This window comes from Schistocerca serialis, chromosome 3 (genome assembly GCF_023864345.2).
Source record: "Schistocerca serialis cubense isolate TAMUIC-IGC-003099 chromosome 3, iqSchSeri2.2, whole genome shotgun sequence".
Taxonomy (NCBI): Eukaryota; Metazoa; Arthropoda; class Insecta; order Orthoptera; family Acrididae; genus Schistocerca; species Schistocerca serialis.
The window spans coordinates 410,159,972-410,187,133 of NC_064640.1; the positions used below are offsets into that span (position 1 = coordinate 410,159,972).

General features: G+C 40.2%; 1 protein-coding gene and 1 pseudogene across 2 annotated transcripts in view; both read right to left on the minus strand.

Moving 5' to 3' along the window:
• Nucleotides 1-9,678: 9,678 nt before the first annotated feature.
• Nucleotides 9,679-27,162, minus strand: part of LOC126470272 (plasminogen activator inhibitor 1 RNA-binding protein-like) — an 81,681-nt gene continuing 64,197 nt past the window's right edge. Inside the window, exons 7-8 of one of the 2 annotated variants that reach the window (XM_050098014.1) lie at nucleotides 25,560-25,769; nucleotides 9,679-10,692 (exon numbers count right to left, since the gene is read on the minus strand). In XM_050098014.1, coding sequence (XP_049953971.1) covers nucleotides 10,588-10,692; nucleotides 25,560-25,769 — 315 coding nt within the window. In that variant the 3' untranslated portion in view covers nucleotides 9,679-10,587. Of the gene's footprint in view, nucleotides 10,693-18,921; nucleotides 19,171-25,559; nucleotides 25,770-27,162 lie in introns of those variants that run through there. The other variant, XM_050098013.1, reaches the window with a different exon arrangement.
• LOC126471790 (5S ribosomal RNA) lies at nucleotides 14,667-14,784 on the minus strand (annotated as a pseudogene).

Here is a 27,162-nt window from a genome sequence, read left to right on the forward strand (position 1 = left end):
TTGTTCAAATTCACGATTTCATGGTTTTTGTCTTAAAAATTAAGGAAGCAAGAAGGGAGATCCGCTATAGTCATAAAGATGTGAAGTTTCAATTGAATAACTATAAAACTCTAGCGATAGTGCATCTCCAACGGGCAAGTTCAGAGCTCGTCTACTGCGTGTAGTGTAATTAAATTAATTCTCCCGCCCAAAATATTTTACTTGGCCACGTCAGACTTTTATTATGATTTCTTACCTGTGTGCCGATTGCACATTTGAACTGAGAGCTTCATCGGCCATCAGCAAAGGAAGGATGATTTATTCACTAACTTAAAGTGGTGCGTTACTAGCCCAGTGGTTAGTTGGGAGGGCCGATTTGATCAGGCGTTCCCTTAGTCGTCCGCACCACGGCTTTATATATAAGAACGCTGCGCGAGGAAAGAAGGCCCCAGTTCTCTCCAGACGCTGAATAGCACACCACCTGTGTCGGGAGTCGCGTCGCGTCTGTATCATTTCTATAAACAGCCTCGGATGCCGTATTAAGTTACTCGGGATACGCGTAACCATGAAATCATTTTCGAGTGAAGTGTTAATTCTGGGATGACTAATGATCTATCTTCAGTTTGCTTATGTCTTAGTTTCACGTGCCGTCGCGGGACAAACATTCTACCATTATTTAGCGTGGCATTTGATGAACATTATCATCAAATTATGGCGAGCATTCATTTAAACCTTTAATTTGAACAATTATAGTTGCATCAGCGCATTAGACTCTGAACTGCTCTGGTAGTTGGATTGTGTGGATTTTTTTTTCATCTGCGACTTTCAGAATATAGCAAACGTTTTTTCACGATCTTTTTGATTATGAATCCCAGACAATCTCCTAATTCCTCAGAGCTATAAGTGTATTTCTCAGATGAAATGGGCACTAGGAATTCTAATTACAGGTTTCACGTTTTGCTAATCACTTTCTGGTTGCCAAAATTTTAGTTAGAGCGCCAGTGTTGAGAATGGCAAAAGACAGCATAATTAATAGGAACATTTATATAACAATTAATTCCACCCGCCACCCCACATATGGTTAAACGGCCGGGAAATGCATCTTTTCTTTTCTGCATCTACATTACATTGCAAACCAAACATTACACAGCAACCTAAAACCACCAGCCGCCCCACAAGCATACTTCAAAACATGACCACAATACAGTCAAGCTTTTTTTGAAGGAATGCATCTAAGGTGTCATCATTAAGTCGGTATAGAACATGATCCTACAGATCTTACAAGGTTTTGACATCATCCTGTAGCTCAGGTGTGCTTATGAGCATCGGTTACAAGCGGTACCTGCTGTTTCGGATCGTTACCGGCCCGCACTCGCACGTTGCCTGGCCGCACTGGAGAGTTGCGCGCCTGCACCAATACCACAGCGAAAGTGTTAAGCAGCTACCATGTAGACCATTTTGAACATACATTCTATTTCTTGCATTTTTTATGCAACACAAATTGGGAACATAAGCCATAATAGAATTTCCTCCATTACAAATTTCAGACGAAATAGGAGATTGAGTCATTTGCCACTGAAATTTCTCTTCTAAACCTACAGATGGCAGATGAGCAATAGATTTGAACCTGTCATCTGAACACACACCATTTGCTACAACTTATTGCATGCACTGATTTGTGCAGTTATCTGTGAAGAATTTTTGGATAGACCTTTAGGATATATCAACACTTAGTGAAAGTGTGTCCAAAATGATACCCGATACTGTGAGCAAAAAGTTACAGCTACAATGCAGTGGCTTAATTTATACTCGGACACAGATGACAGGGAGTACTTATGAATGCCTGTTCACTTAGGATACTAAACTTTAGCCACCTTGTGATCATGCACCATGTGAAAATTCCTTTGCAGACCCTCCTAAATTTTCACGAGAAGTGGGAATGTAGAATAGTCAAGTTAGCTTCAAAGGAGTGGTAATGCATCCACTACCAGTGGAGTAATTCTTCTAGCGACATCTCTCTCTCCATTTTTGTTAGCTGAAGATAAATGAGAAAGGTTTATAATTTATATAAAAAAAACAGCTACCAGCCACATGTATGGTTTAAAATAATAAACCTTTTTTAAGCCATACATGTGGCTGGTAGCTGTTTTTTTATATAAATTATAAACCTTAAGTACAACAGCCACGTTTCTCAACATGTCGACTTTCGACAAAATCGCGATAAATGAGAAAGTTCTATAAACACAGCTATCATTGATCTCGGGATAAAACATCACTTTGTGATCAACTCAAATGATTACTATAGGTTTAATGTCTTATGTTGAAATAACAGCTGTCTTTCTTGGGTAGACTGTGGTACCCATGTACTACAGTTCTCCGATAGCAACTGATTGAAGGACTCGCTTTTGTCTAAATTCAATGCGATTGCAAATCAGTGGTGTTCGTGTTATCATTTGGTATTTTGCAATTATTCTTTCACTGCCGAACCAGTGTGTATATAATAAGGATGTTTTTATTCGATAAAACAGCTTTCTGGATAATTGTGCCTCAATACATCAAACAGCATGGTAAAGCCACACTGTGAACTGTAACAAATTGTTGAAAATTCTTAGTTTCATATCTGAGGAAAGCCGAATCTACAATTTTCGGAAATTCAGGGTTGTACCTGTCTGGTTCCAGTATTGTGACTTAAGTATACATTGTGTAAATATTGCAAATTATAAAAATACAGGGTGCACCAAAAAGAATCATTTGATTTAAAAAAAAAATAATAACTATTATGGTATTTGAGGTATGTGTGTGTGAACAATGTACTGTTGGAAAGAGCAAACATGGCTCCACTAGGCAGCAGCAGTATGCACCCACTTCAGTTCTAGTAAAAATGATGTCAAGACAACAGAAAGGGTGTGTTCTAAGATTTGCTCAGTGCGCCAGTAATAACTGTTCACTATGATTTTTGTCCTAGGTATGATGTGGATCATCCTGTAGCACAGAGCATTAGACAAAGGCATGAACAAGTCTGAGAAACAAGTTATTTGTGTAAAGGCAAATCACCAGACCATCCCCGAGTGCGACACAGACGACTAACGCATCTCCCATAGTTTCACAAGGAGTCCACAGAAATCTGTTCGCCGTGCAGCTCAACAGCTCAATATGCCCCAGTGTCAGTCTGGCTTGTGTTGCATCGATGTTTACACATGAAACCACACAAAATTCAGCTACTGGAAGCTTTTCGTGAAGGTGACAAACAACATTTAGAGTTCTGCCGGCTGGAGTGGCCGTGCAGTTCTGGGCGCTACAGTCTGGAACCGCGTGACCGCTACAGTTGCAGGTTCGAATCCTGCCTCGGGCATGGATGTGTGTGGTGTCCTTAGGTTAGTTAGGTTTAATTAGTTCTAAGTTCTAGGCAACTGATGACTTCAGAAGTTAAGTTGCATAGTGCTCAGAGCCATTTGAACCATTTTTTATAGTTCTGCAATTTTGTTCTTGGCAAGATGGAGAATGAGTTTTCCTCCACTCTGTGTGTTTAGTAACAAGGCAACATTCAATTTAAATGAGAAGGTGAACCATCATCATGTGAGAATATGGGTTACGGGGCACGAGGTTGTACAACTTGAAAGGAACTCTCCGAAATTTAATGTGTTTTGTGCAGTTTCACAGGAAATGGTGTATGCTCCATTTTTCTTTTCCAAGTACACTGTTACAGGAAGCACATATCTCAATATCTTGAGAACTTGCTTTTCCCACAGTTGGAGACTGATTCAAACGACTTTATTTATAAACAGGATGGGGCACCACCACACTAGCAGCTGGAACTGCAGGAATTTTTAAATCTAAGGATTACTGAACGATAAGTAGTTCACACTGGAAGAAATGATTCAAGCTTAAATAACTGGCCTCCAAGGCCACTGGAACTGACTGTACGTGATTATTTCTTGTGGGGGTTTATAAAAGACTGCTTATGTGCCTCCATTACAAAGAACAATGAACGAACTGAGACAATGCATTAACAGCAGCTGTGGAAACTGTTACTCAAGACAGGCTTGCTGCAGAGTGGGAACAATTTGAATACCATATTTATATATGCTGTGCATCTCAAGGGGGGAGGGGGGGGGGCGCATATTTAACACCTATGAAAAGATATGGAAAATTTCTCATTCATCAAAAAAGAAATTCATTGCATATGTTAGTTAGTTTCAAAAATACAGGTGTGTCAAATGGGATTCTTTTTGATATACCCTGTATAATCCAACTACTATATTGAAAGATAGTTACTGAGAAATTTTTGTTGTAACTAATCAAAGTCAGTGACTTAACACCTGCTAACAATATCTGTGAACAAAGAGGATAAAGACAAATTTCAGATAAGCTATGCTGTTACCTGTTAGAAGCTATTTCCAAGAACATCTAAAATGTTTTAGTTCAATACTCCATACGAAAATGTAAACTGGTAATTAAGTTTTCTTCTCCCACCTCACTGGTGATCAAATTACTACGTAATTTTCCAATAGTGAACCTCAAAATAACTGCTTCATCACTAATTGCATGTGTAACTGTTTTCCATAGTCACTGCACAACTAAGGTAACAACTTCAATCTTGTGCCACGAACTCTCACAACAAAATAAATTACACTTCTGCCACACTATTTTTAATGTTGCAACCAAGTTATGTGGCTGCTCAGTGCACAACAAAAGTTTCAAAGTTCATTTTTCCAGTACTACTCACCCCTTTCTTTCCATCACCAAATGTTTTCCTTATACACTGCACTTCAGATTTCTAAATGTAACGTGTGATTTTTACCTTTAACTAACAGATCACTTTCAACCAAACTTTGTACATATATCACTTAGTGTCTGGAAAAAAACCACTGGTGGGAGAGGGGGGGGGTGGGGGGTGGGGGGGTGAAAAAACCCCCCTACCTCTCGAACAGGTGGTTAGGGTGGGGGAGGGGGTGTGAAAAAGTGCAACTCTCAGAAATCTAATAGCAGGACTAGATTCATCCAGTGTTTGAGAATGACAGTACGTAGTGACTTACAACAAAGTTTACACAAAATTTTAAACCTTTACCTAACACTTTCTCACTCATCCCCTCCACAAAATGATGGAAGGAAGAAAGGTTCACTTACTAAATTTTCACTGTTCATGCAGTAAAACTGCTGCATGGTTCATGACAATTTCTTACTTTTTTACTGCTAACTATTCACAACACTCTAGCAGACAGTGTCCACACATACAACTGGATATGCCCGCAAAATTATACAACTGTACGACACAATTCAGAAGATACGTCAAATATTGAGCTGCATGAAAACTTAACTGCAGGGCTAAATTCATTACATACACATAAATTATATGCACAAATGTGTCAAATGTTTGGTATATGTGAAATATACATATGACATGTTAGGAAACTACTACTAAAACTCCTGGATCAATTTCAACCAAACTTCATACGTATATTAGTTACAATTCTGTGGGTTAAGAACAGGGATACTGAAGCCAAGAGGAAAGGATGTACATACATGTCTGGAGGATGAGGACTAGAATCAATACATACCCAGGCAACGCCTGGTACTATTCTACACAAGCTCATTAATGTCTTAAAACCAGTAGTGTGTGTTGGGCGCACGCACAATGCGCGCGCACACACACACACACACACACACACACACACACACACACACACACACACACACACACACAGTTTCACATGCCACATCAGTTTCCGGGGTTTGGGTGAGATACGATAAACAAAATTAACCCAAGAAATAGGAGGCACTTTTATGGAATTCATTAAATGAGCATACATAATGAGTCATGTAACTTTACAATTTGTACACTATGTTACCAAACTAAGGTAGTCTACACCAGATAGAGACGCTTGCTTTTTGGCGTTTAATATCCTGTGACACACACTTTGTTAATTAAGTTTTTACTCCAATAACTTATCACAAGAAATATCACTGAGAGGCAATAATTTGTTCTTTTGGTGTGCCTGCACAATTTATGATGGTCCAACATATTTCATTGCAGAATTCCTTTACAGTGGGGTGATAAAGATGCTACTCCACAGACCCCACAATGGACAGGGAGAAACACCCCTTTAAAATATAAGGCTGCCTTAAAAATAATCTGTGTCCATACCACTCATATCTGAGTGCACACACAGGTACACCCACACACAAAGAAGAAAAAGAAAAAAGTCACTAAGTTATTCAAATTAGTTCAACAAACTAATTTACTTCAGTAAAAATTTTTAACTCCATGAAACACTTGTTTGAATTAAAACTGACAGGTATTGTATGTACTGTACTTGTGGCATGCATTAACACACAGTAAATTCCAACGAACAAAAATCTCTGACATACTGCTAAACAGACATTTATAAGAAATTCATTGAAATTAAATCAATTTAATTTTCCAAAATTAGAATGAAGCTTTGCATACACTTCCAAAATTTAATCAATCCACAGTATAACTTAAAAGTCTTACATTGTATATATATGTACAAAATTTAACACTTTAAGTTCAGTAACAAATTTCCTTTACAAACAAACTGAAATTCTGAAGCTGCTATTACATTACTGTACAGGTGCTTTAACTATAAGTGATGAAAAAATTACACTTAACTTCAAAACAGAGTACCTGCTTGAATCATCATCACAGGTCAATGTGAACTACAAGTGTAACTGTAACAGCAGCTTCTTTAAGAAGAAAATAGCTTAAATTTTATCTATTTTCTGGCATGGACATTCATAAAAATCAGTTTCAGTTTTAGAACATTAAGTTCACTGCTCCATGCAGAAAATTGTTATTAAATGTTTAAGTATTTGATAACAAAATTACATACTTGAGTTTTTTGAAACGAGCAATGAGTTTACACTTCCACATAATTCAGAGTAGGTTCTGCTTACTATCTCAGATGATGACTTATCACACCAGCATTAAATAAGGTCTACTATGACCAACTTTCAACTTAAAGAGCAAACTGGCTGATGAGACAGCAGAAGTAAACACAAATATTTAACTTTATGCAAAAATAAACTAAAAAACTCAATTATTCCGATTCTCAACACTTTTTCATTGAAAGTATAGTAACCAAAAGAGTCTGTTCCACTCAAACTGCAACAATTATTTGAATACAGTAAACACACAGCCCCATCTCCGTAGAACACACTTCCAATGAGCTAATTAAAGTCAGTCTTTTCCAAATACACATGTACTATTCACATACACTATCCACTTGTGTCCCAAACAGCCTTTTCCCATCATACAAATATGGTTAAGTTGAATTCACGGAACAATGCACCTGCCTGGCACTGCTCTGAACACTTTATTGAACCAAAAATGCTGTCACTTATTCACAGGAGCCTGGAGCTCATCTTGCAGATTAAGGCTCAAAGTGACTGACAAGGCACGAACAGTACAAGACTGTACTGCTCAGTGTATCTTAACACTGCACCACCAGAACATTTAAAGATCTCACTGGCTTTAACCCTGTTCAAGTCAAAGATTCAGTACTGATTACAAGTTCAACTGGAATCAAACACTGTTTGACAACTGCTTTTACATTTTGAAGGGGAACAAGTACACATTTCACACTGAAATTAAACCTGTTCCATAATAACAAAGAAAAAAAAAAACTTTTCTCCATACAGACAGAACCAAACACACTAACTACTTCGCTTAGTCAATTACCCTCAGAAGATGCACACTATCATTTAACATAAGAAAATTTGTTCACATTTTTGTATCAACAATAAAAACACCTGATACAGTTTATCAGTAAGAAATTAACTGAAAATTTCTGGAAGCCACTAACACACACACACACACACACACACACACACACACACACACACACACACACACACACACACACAATATTTACTGCAGACAACATCACTACTACAGTGTAACATCGTAATTCAACAACATGCAGTTACCATTCCATTATTCATGACATCAATGGGAGGGATACAATGGAGAAAGTGCTGGGGAAAGGGAGTGGATGAATGGAACTAAACATCTACAAAAGAATCTTCTGAACTGTCCAATAACCTGTCAGATTTCCTTAAGGAAGTATTTTATAATAAATTTTATCTTAAGGCTGCAGATCTGAAGCCTTTTTCCCCGCAAATAATGCAATTTAAGATGGTGCGTAGTGTGTGAATCTCATTTCACTAAAAAATATTTTGACAAACAATTCAGTACAGAGCCATGCTCTGTTCTGACAGATGGTAAGAACACCAACCACACTTTAAGAAGTAGAGCTAATTTACAATACTGGAATTATAGCATCCCTAATTATGCGCTCCACAGCAGTTCTGCGTTATACTGTAATGGAAACTTGTATTCAAATCGTATCTTAGTAACAGCTGCTAGGCATTTGCATAGGCCCCTGAATCATAATGATACAGAAGGCTGTAACAATGTATTCAGATTCTTTCTCTTAGAATCTAAAAATTAACAACCATATTCCTGATTATTAATGTTAATTCAATTTTCAGACTTTTGAGGAATGAAAATTTTATTTGACTGTACAGTGTTGCTTACAGCAACGAATAATCGAATCTGCAAGTAAGCTGAAAGCAAGTATCACTGAACACAAAACTGTCAGAATTTGCATTCATTTTAATTTGTTGGGTGTGAGCAAAAGAAAGTTTCTGTCTAGAAACTGTACGCAATATTGTATTTCCAAATCTCTAGAATGACATGGCAGTGATGTCCTTGCCTTCACAGAATGTCGCATCACTGGTTATTACAATGAAAATTTTTTTCTTTGTAACATCACTTCTTAACATATGCGAAATTTTATAGTATGAAGGACTAGAAAAAAATACAGAAGTTAACAACTGACGAGCAACATCTATCCGGCCTCCACAAAATGGACATGTGTTCACACAAACATGGTTGTTGACACTCGAGCTTTCAGAAATTTTTAATTATTTCTTGGTTTTTATGAAGCACAGAAGTAATAGGGTGACAGGGTAGTCAACAGGTAATTGAGAAAAGGTAAAAAACCAAATTCTGAATTTAAAGGAAGCCAAGTGGCAGAACAGGCTTGTGAAATAATGCCCGCCATCCCTACAGCTTTTTTTTCCCTTCAATATTCTATCAGAATAAGAGAAACTAGTAATCCTTCAGAAAACAAAATCCATCTGATCCACGTGCACTTGTCCGCCAGTCTATATGTGCACTTCTGTTCCTATTTTTGCATCTAATATGAAGACACTACTACTGTGATATCTAGTACTTTTTTTTTTACATTTAAATTACCATTAAAAATCAGAGCTATTACTAAAATATAGAGGTTCATTTCTTTTGCAAACAATCTCACTTCAAACATGTACCAGGCATCACCTTGACAAATTAAGTTCCCACCTTGGGGGGTCACCTGCCCTATGACGACAAAAGCAACAGTACATCATCCTCTCATGCCGCCCCCCCCCCCCTCTCCCTCTCTCTCTCTCTCTCTCTCTCTCTCTCTCTCTCTCTCTCTCTCTCTCTCTCTCTCTCTCTCTCTCTCTCTCTCTCTCTCTCTCCCCCCCCATCCCCCCCCCCACACACACACACACACAAAATACATCTATGTTCATTAGCCAAACATCTTGAGAGATGTACTACCTGTAACTGAGGCACTTCCAGGAAGTTTAATGACATTTTGAAATAATAATGATGAACAAGAAAATTACATATCAATTACACAGTTATAATTTAATACTGAACATGATACCTCTGGTCAGAAAGGATCCTCACAGAAGAATACAGAGTAGAATCCACTCCTCTGTGAACAGTACACCAACATTTGTTAACTGGAGTACAAAATGTTACTATTAAGACTATATGTAGTTGTTGATATTGCTCTTCTTTGTTTCTAAAGCTTATCCACTGTAACAAGGGTCACACACTTCCCCAATTTGTATATTCGAACTGCAGAAGACATACTCCTCGTTAACAGCCAATGTAAACATCAAGGTTAATGACTGGTACATTTGTCCCTCTCCCGTAACACACAAGAAAATTTGTTTTATAAAATTAACAGCTGTCTTAAATTTGTATATTCGAACTGCAGAAGACATACTCCCCGTTGACAGCCAATGTAATCATGAAGGTTAATGGTTACTACATTCATCCCTTCCTCTCCCTCAACACACAAGAAAATTTGTTTTATAAAATTAACAGCTGTCTGTTCTCAAATTCACACTGTTTTGATACAAAAAGGAATTTAAATCACACTACCATCAGTGGTCAGCCTAATAACGTTCACTGTTAAGTGTATGTATTAATTTTCCACACTGCACACCAAAAATTTACCTAACAGACAGCAAAACACAGGCAGCAGAATCTCTCTCTCTCTCTCTCTCTCTCTCTCTCTCACTCTCACACACACACACACACACACACACACACACACACACACACACACACACACACACACCCCTTGCCCCCTTTCTTCCACTGCTAACATATCAACACCGATTAAAAACTTGCAAGAAAAATCTAACTTTAGAGCATTATTGATAAATTCATTTTGCACAAACTGAACTTCTTAATTTTAGTACAATATGCACTCAGCAACAAATTGTTGACTAGCCTGGTAAATTTTATGCAAGAGATGGGAAGTCATGGTCGTCATCAAACTTTGGAGCACTCTGCTGCCGAGGACTACGATTCTGGAAATTCTCTTGCCTGTCAAATCGGTCTCTCATCTGAAACAGAAATATTTCTCAAAAACCTGTCAGTCAGATGTTCTCTTAAATGAATCTTCTAATCTAGTCAATATTGTTAACTGTCAATACACCATTGCATCTCTTGGTCATTTTTTATTTAATGTAATATAAGTTATTGTCAAACAATAAATAGCATTACATTATCACACACAGCTGCAGTGATGGAACAGTTTAGGCTACAAGAAACAATCCTGCATTAACTATGTGTTCTCTTTTTCTGAAGACACTGGCACAGCCCAAAGAAGTCACGAACTGAAATAGCATGCAAGTGATGTACGAGTGCATTGGCATGTACATACCTGGGATCATGCAAGTGGAACTGGGTAAATGAGGTTTTTTAAACCTATTTTCTAGTTATACCACTAAAAATCAAACACCTGCATTATCATCCGAATGTGAATTCTGGCTTATCAAAACTTTATATTTGGGTTAAAACATATCTGTTAGACAAATACAATATAGAGGAAGTTTCCATAATCAGCAAATTTTACAGTAAAAAGCATCTATGGGAAGAAGTGTCAGTCCACAAAGCAAACCAATCAAAGCACAGACTTGTGCAACAATTTCTGACCAAATCTTAGTCCTCTGTTCACACAATCAGATGTCAGTGACACTGCCTTGCAACCTGAGAGACCGAACACACAATTCTTTGTTCTGGAGCAAGTAACAAAATAGAGTTTTACTGTTGTGACTCAATTATTCTCTTGTTTTACCATCTAAAGATTTGTTCCTGCCAGTCATAATTCTTATTTAATATGTACATCACAATTCTTATTTAGTTTATTCAGACAATTTTCAGCAGCAATTTGTGATGTTTTTGCAACACTACAGCAGCTCAGAAAGCAAGCATCACAGCTAACTCGTCACAGTGTAATGAAAAACACATGAAAATTGGAATTATTTCCCAAAATTACTTCTACACAGATAAAAATCTGGACACAGCAGCAAAGCTTAATGTTAAAAAGGGAACACTCATCCCATTCTGTCATTAGCAGAAGAATCAATTTTGTATGGTTACACACAGTATGCAAAGAAAATTTTATTTAACAGATGGTACCTATTGTTCAAGATGTCCAAAACAAATTTAACAGGAAACTTACAACTTTACGTGTTGCAAGAAATCCTAGCCTTTTATCTCAATGAAGTCTATCCGCTTAAGACAGTTGCTGCAGTTTGACTACTATCTGAAAAGTCAAGCAGCTTTAGAGGAAATAGAACCAATGGTTCATCACTGTTAGATCTGATATATGTGCATCTGTCTTCAAAGCAATATTGGCTGTATGTGGTGAATCACTTACTGAAAGAAGCAATAAGGTTGCTTGCCTCGTCTACGAACTTTTATGCCAAGTCTGATTTTCCTTCGAACACAACAACAGTCACAGAGGAATTTTGTTTACATAGTCAAATGTACAATTTGAAGACTTGCTGCAGGTTACTGCTGAATTAGAAATAAATAGCCTGGTAATAATTTATCGTGTTCATATGTATAATGCAAATTGTTGCTAACATGCTTCACTTTAAACAACTTCAGTTGCTCTTTTCCAATGTATGTAGTATTTAATAGGCATAAAGCACAAGCTGTTAAATACTATTAAGGTAATCTGCAATGTGCAACTTCCAGGTGGACTATAAATTTATGGAAGTTTGATGTACAATTCAGTTCCATTTTTATTCAGAGTCATCAAAATACTTTTTGTCAGTATTAGGAGCACTGCATAAGGCTCTCAATTCGCTCTTTAGTTACATTTTATTAGTTCACTCACTGCTTGCAACCCAAAACATGATTAATATAATTTCGGATTCTTTTAACAGTAACAATGTTCCGTCTGTATCTTTTCCACAGGACATGACAAATACCAAACTGAATAGTTATACTGTTAGTTCACTACCCTGAGGGGAGTTCATCTAAAGACGAAAGAGGGGCAACAGCTTAACAAATTATTGGATTTGGCTTATCAAACACACTTAGGGTCCCACACTTTTAGGGTCACACTAGACAGAATCCTAAACTGATTTCTCCAGTTTAACTGAAATAAGGAATAACTCACATGAACTACTTAAGCTCATGGTACCTGTAAAGTGGCAACTGTTCTCAATGGATGCATTACACTATAATCCACCAACAGAACTTTAATTTAAAATTATTTGGTGTTGTGTCGGCATAAGCTGTCACCAGCACACCAGTCGGCAAATATGTAGCAAGAAGATCGATAGCAGGTGCTGGATCAAGTGCATCTATCAGGAGAGGGGCCACAGACATACTCACAAGCAACATGCCGCTGAAGCCCTCTCAACTGCAAGTATTTAGATTGCCGCCGCTGACCGGAGGGCTCAGTCACCGGTCAGTCTCTGTCACTAGTGCAGTCACTCATTCACTTGCTCAGCCACTGATGCACCAACTCACGCTCCAGTTTGGTGTCCATCATTCACTGCATTGCAGGACTTGCACTTCACCAGCAGTGAGGCCAACGTGGACTAATATTGAAGAGCTTGTATCACAACACATGGACACTGTTAAAGTTATGTAGCAGCTACCTGTTTCAGTAAATAATGAACTCTTAATATATGTGGTACAGGTATGTTGCAGAAAGAGGATACCAGCCAAGTAATGACATCCTCGCCTAAGATTCCTATGGTACAAGACCCTACAGTGCCGACGAAGATTCAACAGTCTCAATGAGGATAATTCAGTGCAGATCGAAGATAATCAAATTTGATGAAGATTTTGCTTGCTTCTCATGTGTTTTAGCCTGCAGCTATTTGCTGATTTTTTGTTGTGTTCTTTCATGTATTCCAGGAGGGGAGCTGCACAACTAATCAAATTTCTTTTTTCAGAGGCCTTGCTTGCTTTTTGATGTAACATTTGTGTAAACCATGGCTACCCCACCCCCTGCCCCTGTGCCTCAGTCACAGGTGGCCAATGTGATTGAGCTAACACAGGCTTTTTCAGTTTCTGAACCAACAAATTGCTGCCTTGCTGATGACAGTACAACAACTTCTGGCTGCACAACCAACCAACCAACCAACCAACCAACCAACCAACCCAACAAGTGCCGCCAACCAGCGTAACACCGTTCCAAGCCCATTGTCAAGTTAATTGCATTCAAGGTACTGTAAAGCTACAATACTTTCTTTTAACTGCGGGACCCCCAGAGTTCAGGTTAATACAAAAACTCTTCCCAATCGCATCTTCCGTCAAACTCAGCTATCACGAAGTAATCTCTACATTAAACAAGTACTATGACCAGCAAGTTCAATTGGCTGCAGTCAGAAATCAGTTCGTTTGCTTGCAGAAAAATCTGGAACAGAACAGACACCGTACATCAGTAGTACACAGAATTAACGAGTATGACTAGGAAGTGTAAATACAAGTGTAGTTGTGGCAGCTTTTACAGTGATTTAATGCTCTGCAATGCGATAACGTTCAATGTCTCAGATAGCAGAATACAGCAAAAAACAGATCTTAAAGTACTCTGATCCATCACTTCAAGTACTGCAAATATTAGAGCAATATGATTTAAGTGCCATAGCAGCCGGTAAGTTTGGCCGGGCCATAATTTGTCAGGTCAAGTCGCTCCTTGCTCGCGACCGCCCCAAGCAGCCACAACAATAAACTCATACACAGCCATGTAGACAGGTAAACAGGACTGTGAATTTAGTGAAGTCTTGCCCTGGATGTTTTGCTCGCCAGAAGAGACAGGAATGCTCATCATGTAATGCAACGCATTACTAAAACTAAAAAAAAAGAAACTCCTCCCGAACAGGCCATGAAGGCCCAAATGGTACAGACCGGCTGCTGTGTCATCCTCAGCCCACAGGCATCACTGGATGCAGATGTGGAGGAGCATGTGATCAGCACACCACTCTCCCGGCCACATGGGAGTTTCCAAGACCGGAGCCACTACTTCTGAAGTAGCTCCTCAGTTTGCCTCAAGGGCTGAGTGCACCCAGCTTGCCAACAGCACTGGGCAGACCAGATGGTCATCCATCCAAATGCTAGCTCAACTCGACAGCACTTAACTTCGGTGATCTGACGGGAACCGGTGTTACCACTGTGGCAAGGCCGTTGGCCACAACGCATTACACATGTGGAAAAAAATGTTGTGTCCAAGCAGTTAGTTTGCAATGGCACAACGCCAATTTTGCCTGCTCTCAGAAAAAACAGGCTCGTGCACATGCAGTGAATGCTGCATTTTCAAAACCTACAGCAGGTTTTGACAGAAGTAAAATTAAGGTTGTGCCACCACCTCACCTTAGTGCAGTGCAACAACATTATAACAAACTATTTGTCTCATTACACACTGCTGGCCGTTGTGCTAACTTTCAGTTAGACACAGGCACCTCAGTAACTTTGCTTAATTGTGCCACACACGAAAAGATAGGCTTACCACGCCTTTCTCAATCTAGCAAGCACCTCACTGCTTACAACAGACAGGAGATTTCAGTCCTTTGACAGTGTAGTTTGCCTGCCACTTACCAATCTCACACTAGGACAGTGAATTTTATTGTATTCAAATCAAGAGACAGCGAGAACATACTCTATTTAGATGCCTTTGATTTGTTTGGCCTTATCATGTAAGACAATGTACTTTCAGTATCAGCTTTTGCACCAAGAGACAGTGTCATTAGCTTGCTTAAAGAATTCCTGAACTACTTTCCTAAGGAATGGGTCTTTTATGAGAAAGTAGCCAGTGAATTGAAAGAATTCCAAGTTAATGGTGTAATTGCTACCATACAAGCTAGTCAGTGGGCAAGTCCTCATTTTGTTGCCTACAACTTCTGGTCGCATTCGAGTTGACTACAAGTCTACAGTCAACCCACAGAAGGCTGTTGACACCTGTTACCTCGCCCTGAGGAACTCATGGATACGCTTGGTGCACGACATTACTTTTCTAAGATAGATTTGCTTTTTGCTTACTTGCAAATTCCACTGAATGAAGAATCGTGGAAAATGTATATTGTAAATACACACTTAAGGACTGTTCAAGTATTTGCGTTTGCCCTTCGGCAGTGCTTCCGCACTCACCATTTTTCAATGTTACTTGGAACAGCTGACTGCAAAAGTGCCATTTTGTTGAAACTACCTTAATGATATTGTCATCTCAGGTCATATACTAGAGGAACACATTGCCAATTTGTGTACTCTTTATCAAGTGTTGTCAGAAGCAGGACTCTACTGTCATCTAGGAAAGTGTGAAGTTTTTAAAACTTAACTACAGTACTTTAGTCATGTGATAAACAGTCTGGGTGTGCAACACCTCCAGAGTCATTTGCTTACAATCCGTGACCTGCCCGTTCCTCGTGATGTGTCTGAACTGCAGTCAGTAGTAGGCAAGATGTATAACAACATTCGGTTCGTACCCAATGCCTCAGATCGCAAGATTGCTTGCATCGCAAAAATGTACTTTTTGTGTGGACTGAAGACATTTCAGAAACTCTAAAATGCCTTACACAGTGACAGACATTTAGCGTATTTTGACCCTACCAAGCAAATTGTTTTGTAAGTCAACGCTTCGTCCTACAATATCAGCACTGTGCTTTCGCACAGAAAAGGTGCGAAAGAGCGTTTTGTTTTTGCCTCAAAGTTGTTAACTTGAACGCAGTGCAGTTATTCTCAAACTGAAGAAGCCGCTCTTGCTACTGTGTATGGTGTCACAAAATTCCGTCACTATTTGTGTGGTTGCAAGTTCTACTTAGTGACAAATCATAAGCCTTTGCAGTCCTTGTTTCATCTGTGAAATCTGGTTCCTATATGCACTGCTTAAAAACTGCAATTATCAGTTTTGTTGTTTTTGAAGTATCAGTATGAAATTGTGTACAGACCTATGGTAAAGCATAGCAATGCAGACACCCTATCTTGCCATCTGATTAGCCCAGACTGATTTTGATGCATCTGCGACAGCTTGTTGCAAATCAATGTGCAGGACTCTGAATAGCTGTAATCTTTTCACTTGCACTCCAGAAAAATATCACAGGCCACAGAAGCAGACGGAGATCTCAATATTTTGTTCCATTACATTCAGACATCTTGGCCTCGTTCATTGAATAGTATCCAGAACTCAGTTGTGAGCCAGCATTTTCCATGTCAGCATTACCTTACAATTCAACAGGGTTTGATTGTAGTTCAAAATGACACTGGACAATTGTGTATGCTTATTCCCAAAGTGTTACAAAAGAATGTGTTGCAATTGCTCCACCATAGACATTTGGGAATTGTTTGCACTACTTAGCAGGGTATGAATGCTCACAGGAACAGATGAGGTCAGCGTAGTGCATGCACAGAAAAGCAATCCTGCTCAGTCACAGATATTCTCAGCTTGGTCGGACTCATTCGACATGGCAACAAGTGTACACACACTTTGCAGGACTATTTTGGGACACTCATTGGCTCATAGCGGTAGACTCTTAGCAAGTTCCCACTTTCGATGTCTGTGGCCTCTACCACATCACTTATCACCACCAAGCTTTTTCCTCCTCATTTTGCATAGGTGGTTTGCCAGAAGTACTTGGGTCTGACAACAGACCACATATCACTTCATGTGATTTTGAACAGTTTTGTGAATGAAATGGCATTCATCATCTAACAAGTGGTCAGTTTCACCACTAGTCTAATGTAGAAGAAGAATGCTTCGTATGCACTTTCAAACAGATGGTTAAGCTTTGCACCACCCACACGTGGGAACAGTAGCTGCATATCTCTCTCTCTCTCTCTCTCTCTCTCTCTCTCTCTCTCTCTCTCTCTCTCTCTCTCTCTCTCTCTCTCTCTCTCTCCCCCCCCCCCTCACCCCCCCCCCCCCCCCCATTGCTCCCACCCATGAGACAGACCATCATCTGGACTGCATGACCGCTGATACTGTTACACTTGCTTCTGGCACCGCCAATGGTCTGTAAGTATTGCTTTGCACCGCACGATCATTCATTTATGGTTTATGGGCAACTGTGGGCACTGGGAAACAGACGTGATGGAATGTATTTGCTCTTATGTATTAGACTACAGGTCCTGATGGTTTGCAGCGCAACCATTAGCACTAAATTGTGTGTCATTTGCCTGATGATTCAGCTGTGACCCTCATCATGTAATTCACAATCTGCCAGCATTTACCACACATTAGGTTGTCAATCCATGACATACCACAGTAAAATATTTCTCTTTAAGCTTCTCTAATGTGATTCATCTGAACAATAAAACAGGACCACCAATGCAAAATGTCTGGATGTTCTAATAACATTTCTTATTTTTGACCATACCATAACTTTCCTAACAGACACTGTACCCTTCTTCAGCAGATTTCGTGTTGCAGACCTGGAGGAGTCTTTGCAAACTCCGCACAGTTTGCATACAATTCTGACAGTGTGCCCCAGATCATTTACTGCTTGGTATAATTAAGCATTACGTGGAGTACTCCACTTTATCGTATGGTAGGGCAGCCAAAGATTTATCATCAAATAACTTTTACTCTGAAAATGTGTTTTAGAACAATAATACAATAACCAATGGTGTTTCTGTGTGAAGTACTATGGCAGTTTTACCAAGTCCAATATAAAATAATTCACACCGATTAGGTGCTGCATCGGAAAAGATCTGGGATGAAAACTGACCATTACTCACCACGAGTTTTCAGCAATTTATTTGAACGATTCCTGGAAAACTGTGAGCTTGCCAAGTTAAGCATGCTTTGTCCTGCATACATAGCTGCTCTTAGTGAAGATTTTAAGATGGAGATGAGAAATTCTTTCTGCCCCTTTCAATGTTGGCACATTCAATCAACCTTTTCAGCATCACTATGTAGCAACAATTAACTTCTAGCAGCATCACCAAGCACTGAAGGCGACAATGTCAGTCAGGAACTATCTAGCCTCTTGTCCATCTTTTAAGACATCTTTTGGGAACATTGTTATGTATGAACCACAGCTTTAGCTCACACATTTAATTGCATTTTTGTTGCAAGACAAATAAAACAATAGTTATTTATGTACATCATAAACACACATTACTCAAAATACAAACAAAGTAGGTTTATTTTTTCCTGTAAGTTATTTACACTACTATCATTAAAGCAGACTATTGAAAAGATGGTGCTGTCATAAATTGTGGTAAAAAAGTTTTTAAGTATGATTATCAAAAATTTTGGATTTTAATTCAAGGTCTTCCTTCAGAAAAGAATTTTATTTTTAAAGTCACAAGAGTAGTCTACTTTTTAGTTAAACATGTTATACAAAATTTCAGCTCACTATCTTTAATAGTTTTTAGCCAAAGGGTACCAGTACATGAAATAATTTAACTTTTGGGATATTCAAGTTAAAGTTAAAACTTGCTTTCTCTATTAAACTTTCACAGCATTAATGCATCCCAGGTACATATTTATCTTGTTTCCTGTGGTGATCTTCCTCCCTGCTCTTGTTCACACTACAAATTCTTGTTCTTGCTTCCTTGGTGGCTACTGACTGACTGACTGACTAGAACAAAAAGGAGAAGCCAGCCTCTGTGCAACACATTAAAACTTCCAGCCTAAAAGCTCACTAGGGTGGAGTACACAAAGGGACAAAGAACATGTGCTAAAACTTAGACAGAATGATAAAACCCACCCTCACATATAAAACTTAAATCTAAATCAGCCAATGAGGCGTTGTCAGCTAAAATTAATGGCAACAAGTCCAGTAACTGAAGATTTCATCACAGGGTAGCCAAAGAAGGACAGCGCAACAGAATACGGGCCACTGTCAACAGAGTGCCGCACGAGATGGGTCTTCACGGCGCAAGGGGTAACCGTAGGTGACCCAAGCATGGCCAATGCAGAGCTGACAGAACCACCGAGACCCTGCGAGAGACACGCATAGAATACTTTCACACATTCATAGTCTCCTTAATGACACAGTTTGTTGGGCATACTGTTACACCATGCTGTCTCCCAAAGCCGAAGACCCTTGCAGCATAATAACGAGTGCAGGTCAGGTAAGGAATGCCGATCTCCATAAGTGGTTTCAGTGTAGCCTGTTTGGCCAACCCGTCAGCAAGTTCACTGCCTAGGATGCCAACATGTCCTGGGGTCCAGACAGCCACCACTGAATGACTGGACCTTTAGAGGGCTTAGAGGGACGCTACCAAAGAATGGCGAGGGTACCACTGATCGATAGCTCTGACGCTGCTCAAGGAGTCACTGCAGAGAAGAAATGACTGCCACGGCATGAACGGATGTGCTTAAGAGCACGAGATATGGCCACCAGCTCTGCAGTGAAAACACTGCCACCACCGGGCAAGAAATGCTGTTCAATATGGCCTCTGTGAACATAGGCAAAGCCAACATGACCATCTGCCATCGAGCCGTCTGTGTAAACCACTTCAGAGCCCCGAAACACATCAAGAATCGAGATGAAGTGACAATGGAGAGCTGCAGGGTTAACCAAATTCTTAGGGCCATATGGAAGGTCGACCTAGGTTTACACCATGGAGATGTATGTGAATGGACCTGGAGCAGAGGTGATAAAGGGAAGGACTCCAGTTCAGACTGGAGGGATCGGACGCGAACAGCAATCTTAAGCCCTGATCTGGGCCGTCAATACGGGAGATTAACCCCCGTGGTTGGGAAAGAGATGCTGTAATTTGAATGCTCAGAAGAGCTACAAATGTGTGTAATGTAACTGGTGAGCAGCTGTGCATGTGTGATCTGCAATAGAGGGACTCCAGCCTCCACCAGTGCGCTGCTCACCAGATTCTTTCCATAAGCTCCCGACGCTAGACGAATTCCACAGTGGTGCACTTGGTTGAGTAAACACTATGCTGAAGGCACTGCCGAACCATAAACCAGATTCCCATAGTAGAGGCAGGATTGAACAAGGGCTCCATAGAGTTGCAGCAGTGTAGAGCAATCTGCACCCCAGTTGGTGTTGCTCAGGCAGCGGAGGGCATCGAGGTGCTGCCAGCACTACCGCTTAACCTGACGAAGATGAGGGAGCCAAGTCAATCGAGTATCGAAAACCAGTCGTAATAATCTATATTCCACTATCATCAGTGGATTGTCATTAAGGTAAAGTTCTGGCTCTGGATGCCAACATAAATGCACAAGACACGACTTTGCGGCTGAAAACTGGAACCGTGGGCTAGAGCCCAATGCTCCGCTTTGTGAATGACTCCCTGTAGGCACTGCTCATAAACACCAGTACTGGAGGAGCAGTACGAAATGCATAAGTCGTATGAATACACAGAAGGTGAGACCGATGGCCCTACAGCTGCTGCTAGACCATTAATGGCCACTAAAAATAGACACTCAATACAGAGCCCTGCAGGATCCATTCTGGGGGGTGGGGGGGGAGATGATTATGGGAGGCACCAACTTAGACACAAAGTACGGAGCAACAGGAGACCCACACTCATACAATGTGGCAAGGATATGATGTTGCCATGTCATGACAAACTTTATGCAAGTCAAAAAAAGACGGCAACCAGGTGTTGGCGTCTGGAAAATGCTGTTCGTATGGCAGGCTTGAGGGACCCGATTATCAGTGGTAGCGCAACCCTGGTGGAAACTGCCATGGCATGGAGCCAGTAGACCGCGTGACTCCAGGAGCCAAAACAAACGCCAACTTACCATACGTTCTACCATCTTACAAAGAATGTTGGTGAGGCTGATGGGCTGATAGCTATCCATACCAAGCAGGTATTTGCCGGGTTTGAGCACTGGAATGGTGCTCTACTGCCACTGTAATGGAAAGATGCCATTGCACCAGATCCAGTTGAAGATGATGAGCTGTCACTTATAGTCGGATGGGAGATGTTTGATCATCTGACTATGGATCCGATCTGGCCCAGGAGCTGTGTCGGGGCAATGTGCAAAGGCACCGAAGAGCACCACTCGGTAGAGGACTTTCCTTTCCATCCACCATTTGAGGGTGCAAAAGGCGGGGGTCAGTTCTGTGTCGCAGAGGCTCAAGCATAGTGCTCGACAGTTGCATTTGCATCGGTAGATAACATGCCACTGATGTTAATGCCAGTGACGCCTGTCAGAATATGGTACCCAAAAATACGTCTTCTGACCTTCATCCAGACTTGGGAAGATAATGTATGACACCCAATGGTCTAGATGTACCTCTCCTAAGAATCCTGCGTCCGTCTTTTTTATAAGCTGTGCGCAAGGAGCAATTTAAAAGCTATTAGGTGCTCTAGGGAAGGGTGCTGCTTATGTAGCTGTAGAACTCACTGATGCTCTTCAATTACCTCAGTGATTTCCGGCGAACACCAAGGTACTCACTTTCTCTCAGGGCACCCTAAAGAACAAGGAATTGCATTTTCCACAGCAGAAACGATCGTTCTAGTGACCCGCTCAACCACCACATCGATGGTACCATGTAGGGGAGATTCAATGGTGACAACAGAGGTGGAAGCTTCCTAGTCTGCCTTGTTTGCTCATATAGGTAGATGTCCGGAGAATGGCACTGGAGGGGTGACAGGAAGATGGGAAAGTGGTCACTACCACACAATTCATCGTGGGCTCTCCAGTGGACAGATGGGAGATGTCCTGGGCTGTAGAGGGATAAGTCAATGGATGAGTAAGTACCATGAGCTACACTGAAATGTGTGGGGGTACCAGTATTTAAGAGGCAGAAGTCGAGGTCGAGTTGAGATGGTGAAGTTTCGACATCTCTACATCGGCCAGTAAGCACAGTGCCACCCCACAAGGTGTTATGGGTATTACTATCTCCCAAAAGTAGGAAAGGTTTAGGGAGTTGATAAATCTGTGCAGCCAATACATTCAGGGGTACTGTACCATCTGGAGGAAGACAGACATTGTAGACTTATTTCCTGCATTTTCCACAGCATCCTGACAGCCACAGCTTCAAGAGGAGTTTGAAGGGGCACGGTTTCACTACATACGGGTATCAGGACATAAATGCAAACCCCACCACACACTACTACAGTTGCTATGGTTTTTGTAATATTCTTATAGCCAATGGCTGTTAGAGCTCTATGTATATTTAGTCCAGACACTCCTGTCAGTTCCATAGCATTAAGCCTTGACACTGCAGCATCACTGAAACATAGATCAGCATCTAGCACACCTATTTTTGAAAGTATTTAGTCCTGTCAGAACAGTTTTTTTTTGTATGTTCACATATACAATTGTTGGAACTTTTTCATTTGGATTTTCAGTCATACCATGTAAACTTTTTCCTAATATTCTTGTGTCACTAAGGTACCTACATATAAGCTTTGTAACTTCCATTATAGCAAATGGCAAAGAATGTTTATGTTGTAGCTCTCACCTTGAGCAACAGCCCTTTGGTAGCCACAACACAAATCACTGCCAGGTGGGCAGAGTGCATGACATGGGTTTTCATCTGTAGAGGATTCATGAAAGAAGCTAACCCATGCTGCCTTTTTCACTCCATGAAGATCATTTTTATTGTTTACGGCTTGTCCCTAATAATACTGCAACGTGTCTGTAAGCCAACCACGTCCACTAATCCACCAATAATCAACTAATTTCTTTCCCTTCAAATTCCTCTTCCAGTTCCTCAATCTTGTACCTAACATTTTCTAGACATGTCCAACATATTCTGTAAGCATAAGGTTTGGATTCAGAAATTTTTTGGTACCCTTTTAGTCTCCATCTCTTAGGCAAGATGTATGTATCACACCATATTTCTCCACTGACCTGTGAAATATCTTCACAACACCTTCAGATTCCATCCTTCCACTGTAACCACTAAAATTAATCAAACATTTCACAATTTTCAGTTCCACTAGTTCAGCCATGACAGTACTTGGTAATACATTCCACATCAATGACTTTACCACTGTCCAAGGAGGTCACTGTCACTACACCAGAGAAACTATGTCCTCTTCATTGCCAGGATGCATCCAGGGCTGCATACATAGATCATGTATTGCCGTCACTTTCCGGAACAGCATTTTTCGTCCTATCATTTGTTATTTCTTCTAAAGTATGTAGAATAATTTTATTACATCTGTCAAACCTTGTAGGGGAGGTAAGTTCATAAGAACACAAAATTTGTGCACTTCTGTACACTTTTTGCCTGTATACCTCATAGCATAACCAAGTTTAATATCATTGTTATACATACTTGTTTAGTTACACTGCAAGTGTAACCACATTCCCTTGAATCCCAAAAATTACAAACAATTCTTAATTTTTATGCACAACCTTTTCTAGCATTTTCCAGACGCCAACACCTAGTTGCCGTCTTTTTTTTTACTTGGATAAAGTTTTTCACGACATGGCGACATCATATCCTTGCCACATTGTATGAGTGGGGTCTCCTGTTGCTCCGTACTTTGTGTCCAAGTTGGTGCCTCCCATAATCCCCCCCCCAGAATTCCCAACTACCTTCACACCACTACTGCCACATTCCTTACCCTGCAAAGCTTCAGATAGAGCAGAGTTCAACAATAACACAACCTGAATGAATAGTTATCAGCATTAATACTGTCAAGCCCACTGTCCAAATATTTCAGTTCTAGCTTCAAAGCACTGAGTAGTCGATGATTCAAGTGCAGTATCACATTGTATTTCAATATTAGCAGAGTTAATCTATTTGGTGGACCAGTTTGCATAAAAATTACATTGGTTAACACCAAACTACTTAATTCTTTCCATGTAAGCAATTACTTTGCTGTAAACAAAATATTCACACCAAAATAACAACAAACAATAAGTAACACACACTATAAACTGAACTGTAAATCTCTTGCACGTGAGCCAACTTTAAGGGACTACGAAGTCATAAAAACGAAACAAATGAGAGGAAAACTTTATTTTTAACAGAGCTGACTGTGTTACATGGGGATGTTGTAGTGCATGCAGCCACTTTTAAATTCTGCTAATTTTGGTACTTTCTGTGGTCCTTTTTCCTGGAAGTAAACTTCTGTCAGTTATTCAAGTGCAAGCCCCTTAAGAAATCGTTCATAACTGTGAAAGTACGAAACAGTAACACTGCAGACAACAATGGCTACATTGCAGTACTGTCAGCTACGTAATATTGGCTGCAATCAAAAACAAATGACTACCAGCCGAAGCCTTCAGACTACTGATCCACAACTTGGGAGTGGATCAAAAAGTTTATTGGGCAACTTGAATTTTGTCCATTTGCTATTGCCCACCCCTGCTCACCTGAGACCTTGCCTGCCTGGCTGCCCGCCAAGTGAGCACACAAGCTAGAACAGCCTACTCTACTGCCTATGTAGTTCCAACCTAAGGCTTGTCATGCTGAAACCAAAGCCAAAAGTATTTTCACATTCCTGTATCAAGATTGGTCACTGCTCAGTGTTTTATTGGTGTAGTACTGCATTATTTTTTACAAAATGAATTTTGTATTCCAAGATTCCCACCACTTCAACAATATTTCATTTAGACAAACACTTTTTAGTAAGTTATATAGAATTAAATGAGTCCCTTAAGCAACTGGAAACAAACTTAATGGAAACTGTTTATCATGGTAGCAGAAAAAAAAAATGGATACAAAATACAACATGTGGTATAATTACATACAATTTATTCAGTTACATAACAGGTGAATAATGACAACTTCAAACTGCAACATAAACCTAAGAAGTTAATTCTGTAGATTTTTTTTTGATACAGCAACATTGTCATTTTCATGAAAATTTGACTGTTCAAAAGCCACTGGAACATAGAATACTAGAATCCCCCCCCCCCCCCCCCCCCTCTCTCTCTCTCTCTCTCTCTCTCTCTCTCTCTCTCTCTCTCTCTCTCTCTCTCTCTCTCACACACACACACACACACACACACACACACACACACACACACACAATCACACAATTTAAAATACTACTTGAGAAATTAAAAGTTTACCATATTTATCAAACATACCTGATTACGGTCACCCAATGGTCCTGCTCTTCCAACACCTCCATTACGGGCAGGGCCTACAGGTCCTGTACCTCGCATGCCACGGCCACCTCGCATACCACCACGACCGCGAGCTCTACTGCCACGTCTTGAGTCAGCAAAGTGAATATCTATATCCAAGATGTGCTTCTGTCGTCCAACACGCTGCGGGTATTCTGATGCATCGTATTCCTGAACACAATGTTCCCACGTAATAGAAATGACACCAAAGGAGTACACAAGATAACTTGTACCACATCTTGTATACTGAACATTATGTTGATAGGGATGTGAGCACTGTACATGTAAGATAAACAGACAGAATTTTACACTGTGGCACACACAGAAACTAAAGAGTTGTGCTGTACCTTTAACTTTTCAAAATAATTGCAAAGTGTTCACTAGGTAAGTCACTACATTTATTTTATACCACCATGTTCACTTCAGATATAAAAATCACACAAACATTTTTATTAATGGTGCAACTTTTTTGTGAGGGGGCAGTTTAAGTAATAACCAGAACAGAACGAAGAGACGATACAGACAAGGACAGCACACTGGACGAGTGAACATGACTTCATTTTTATTTTATTTTATTTTATTTTTTTATTTGGGGGAATGGGGGGAAGAAGGGGTCGCACTTAATCTGTTTACAAAAAAATGGACAAATGCACAACCATGACACAAACCAACAGAAACATACACCTACTCAACCGAAGACAGAGCAGCAGCAGTCACGATGGATGTGGAATATGGCCCACATGTTTAACGAACCAGCCCTATCAATTTTAAATGAAAACACTATCGTCAACAATAATGTAAAGGAAATGCTAATGCAAAACACATTCTGCCGAGTATTTTAAGGCTAAGATGCATAAACTCAACCTGCCCCTTCCAATAAAAATTTTAAGAAAACTATGTCCTGAATACGCTGAGGTCACAAAACACATGGGATAGAGATATTCACATATACTGATGGTGGTAGTACCATGTACACAAGGTGTAAAAGGGTAGTGCATTGGCAGAGTTGTCATTTGTACTCAGGTGATTAGTGTGAAAAGGTTTCCGTCGTGACTACAGCTGCACTACAAGAATTGACGTACTTTGAACGCAGAATGGCAGTCACAGCTAGATGCATAGTACATTCCAATTTCGAAATCGTTATGGAATTCAATATTATAAGATCCATACTGGCAAGAGTGTGCCGAGAATACCAAATTTCAGGCATTACCTCTCACCGTGGACAACACAGTGGCCAACTGCATTCACTTAATGACCGAGAGCAGTGGCAATTGCATAGAATTGTCAGTGCTGAACAGACCATATTGGTTGGACCCTAGACTAGAAAACCATGGCCTGGTATGATGAGCCCAATTTCAGTTGGTAAGAGCTGATGGTAGGGTTAAAGTGTGGCACAGACAAAACAAAGCCATGGAGCAATGTCGACAAGGCACTGCGTGTGCTGGTGGTGGTTCCATAATGGCGAGGGCTGTGCTTACATGGAATGGACTGGGTCCTCTAATCCACCTGAACCCATCACTGACTGGAAATGTTTATGTTCAACTACTTTGAGATAACCTGCAAC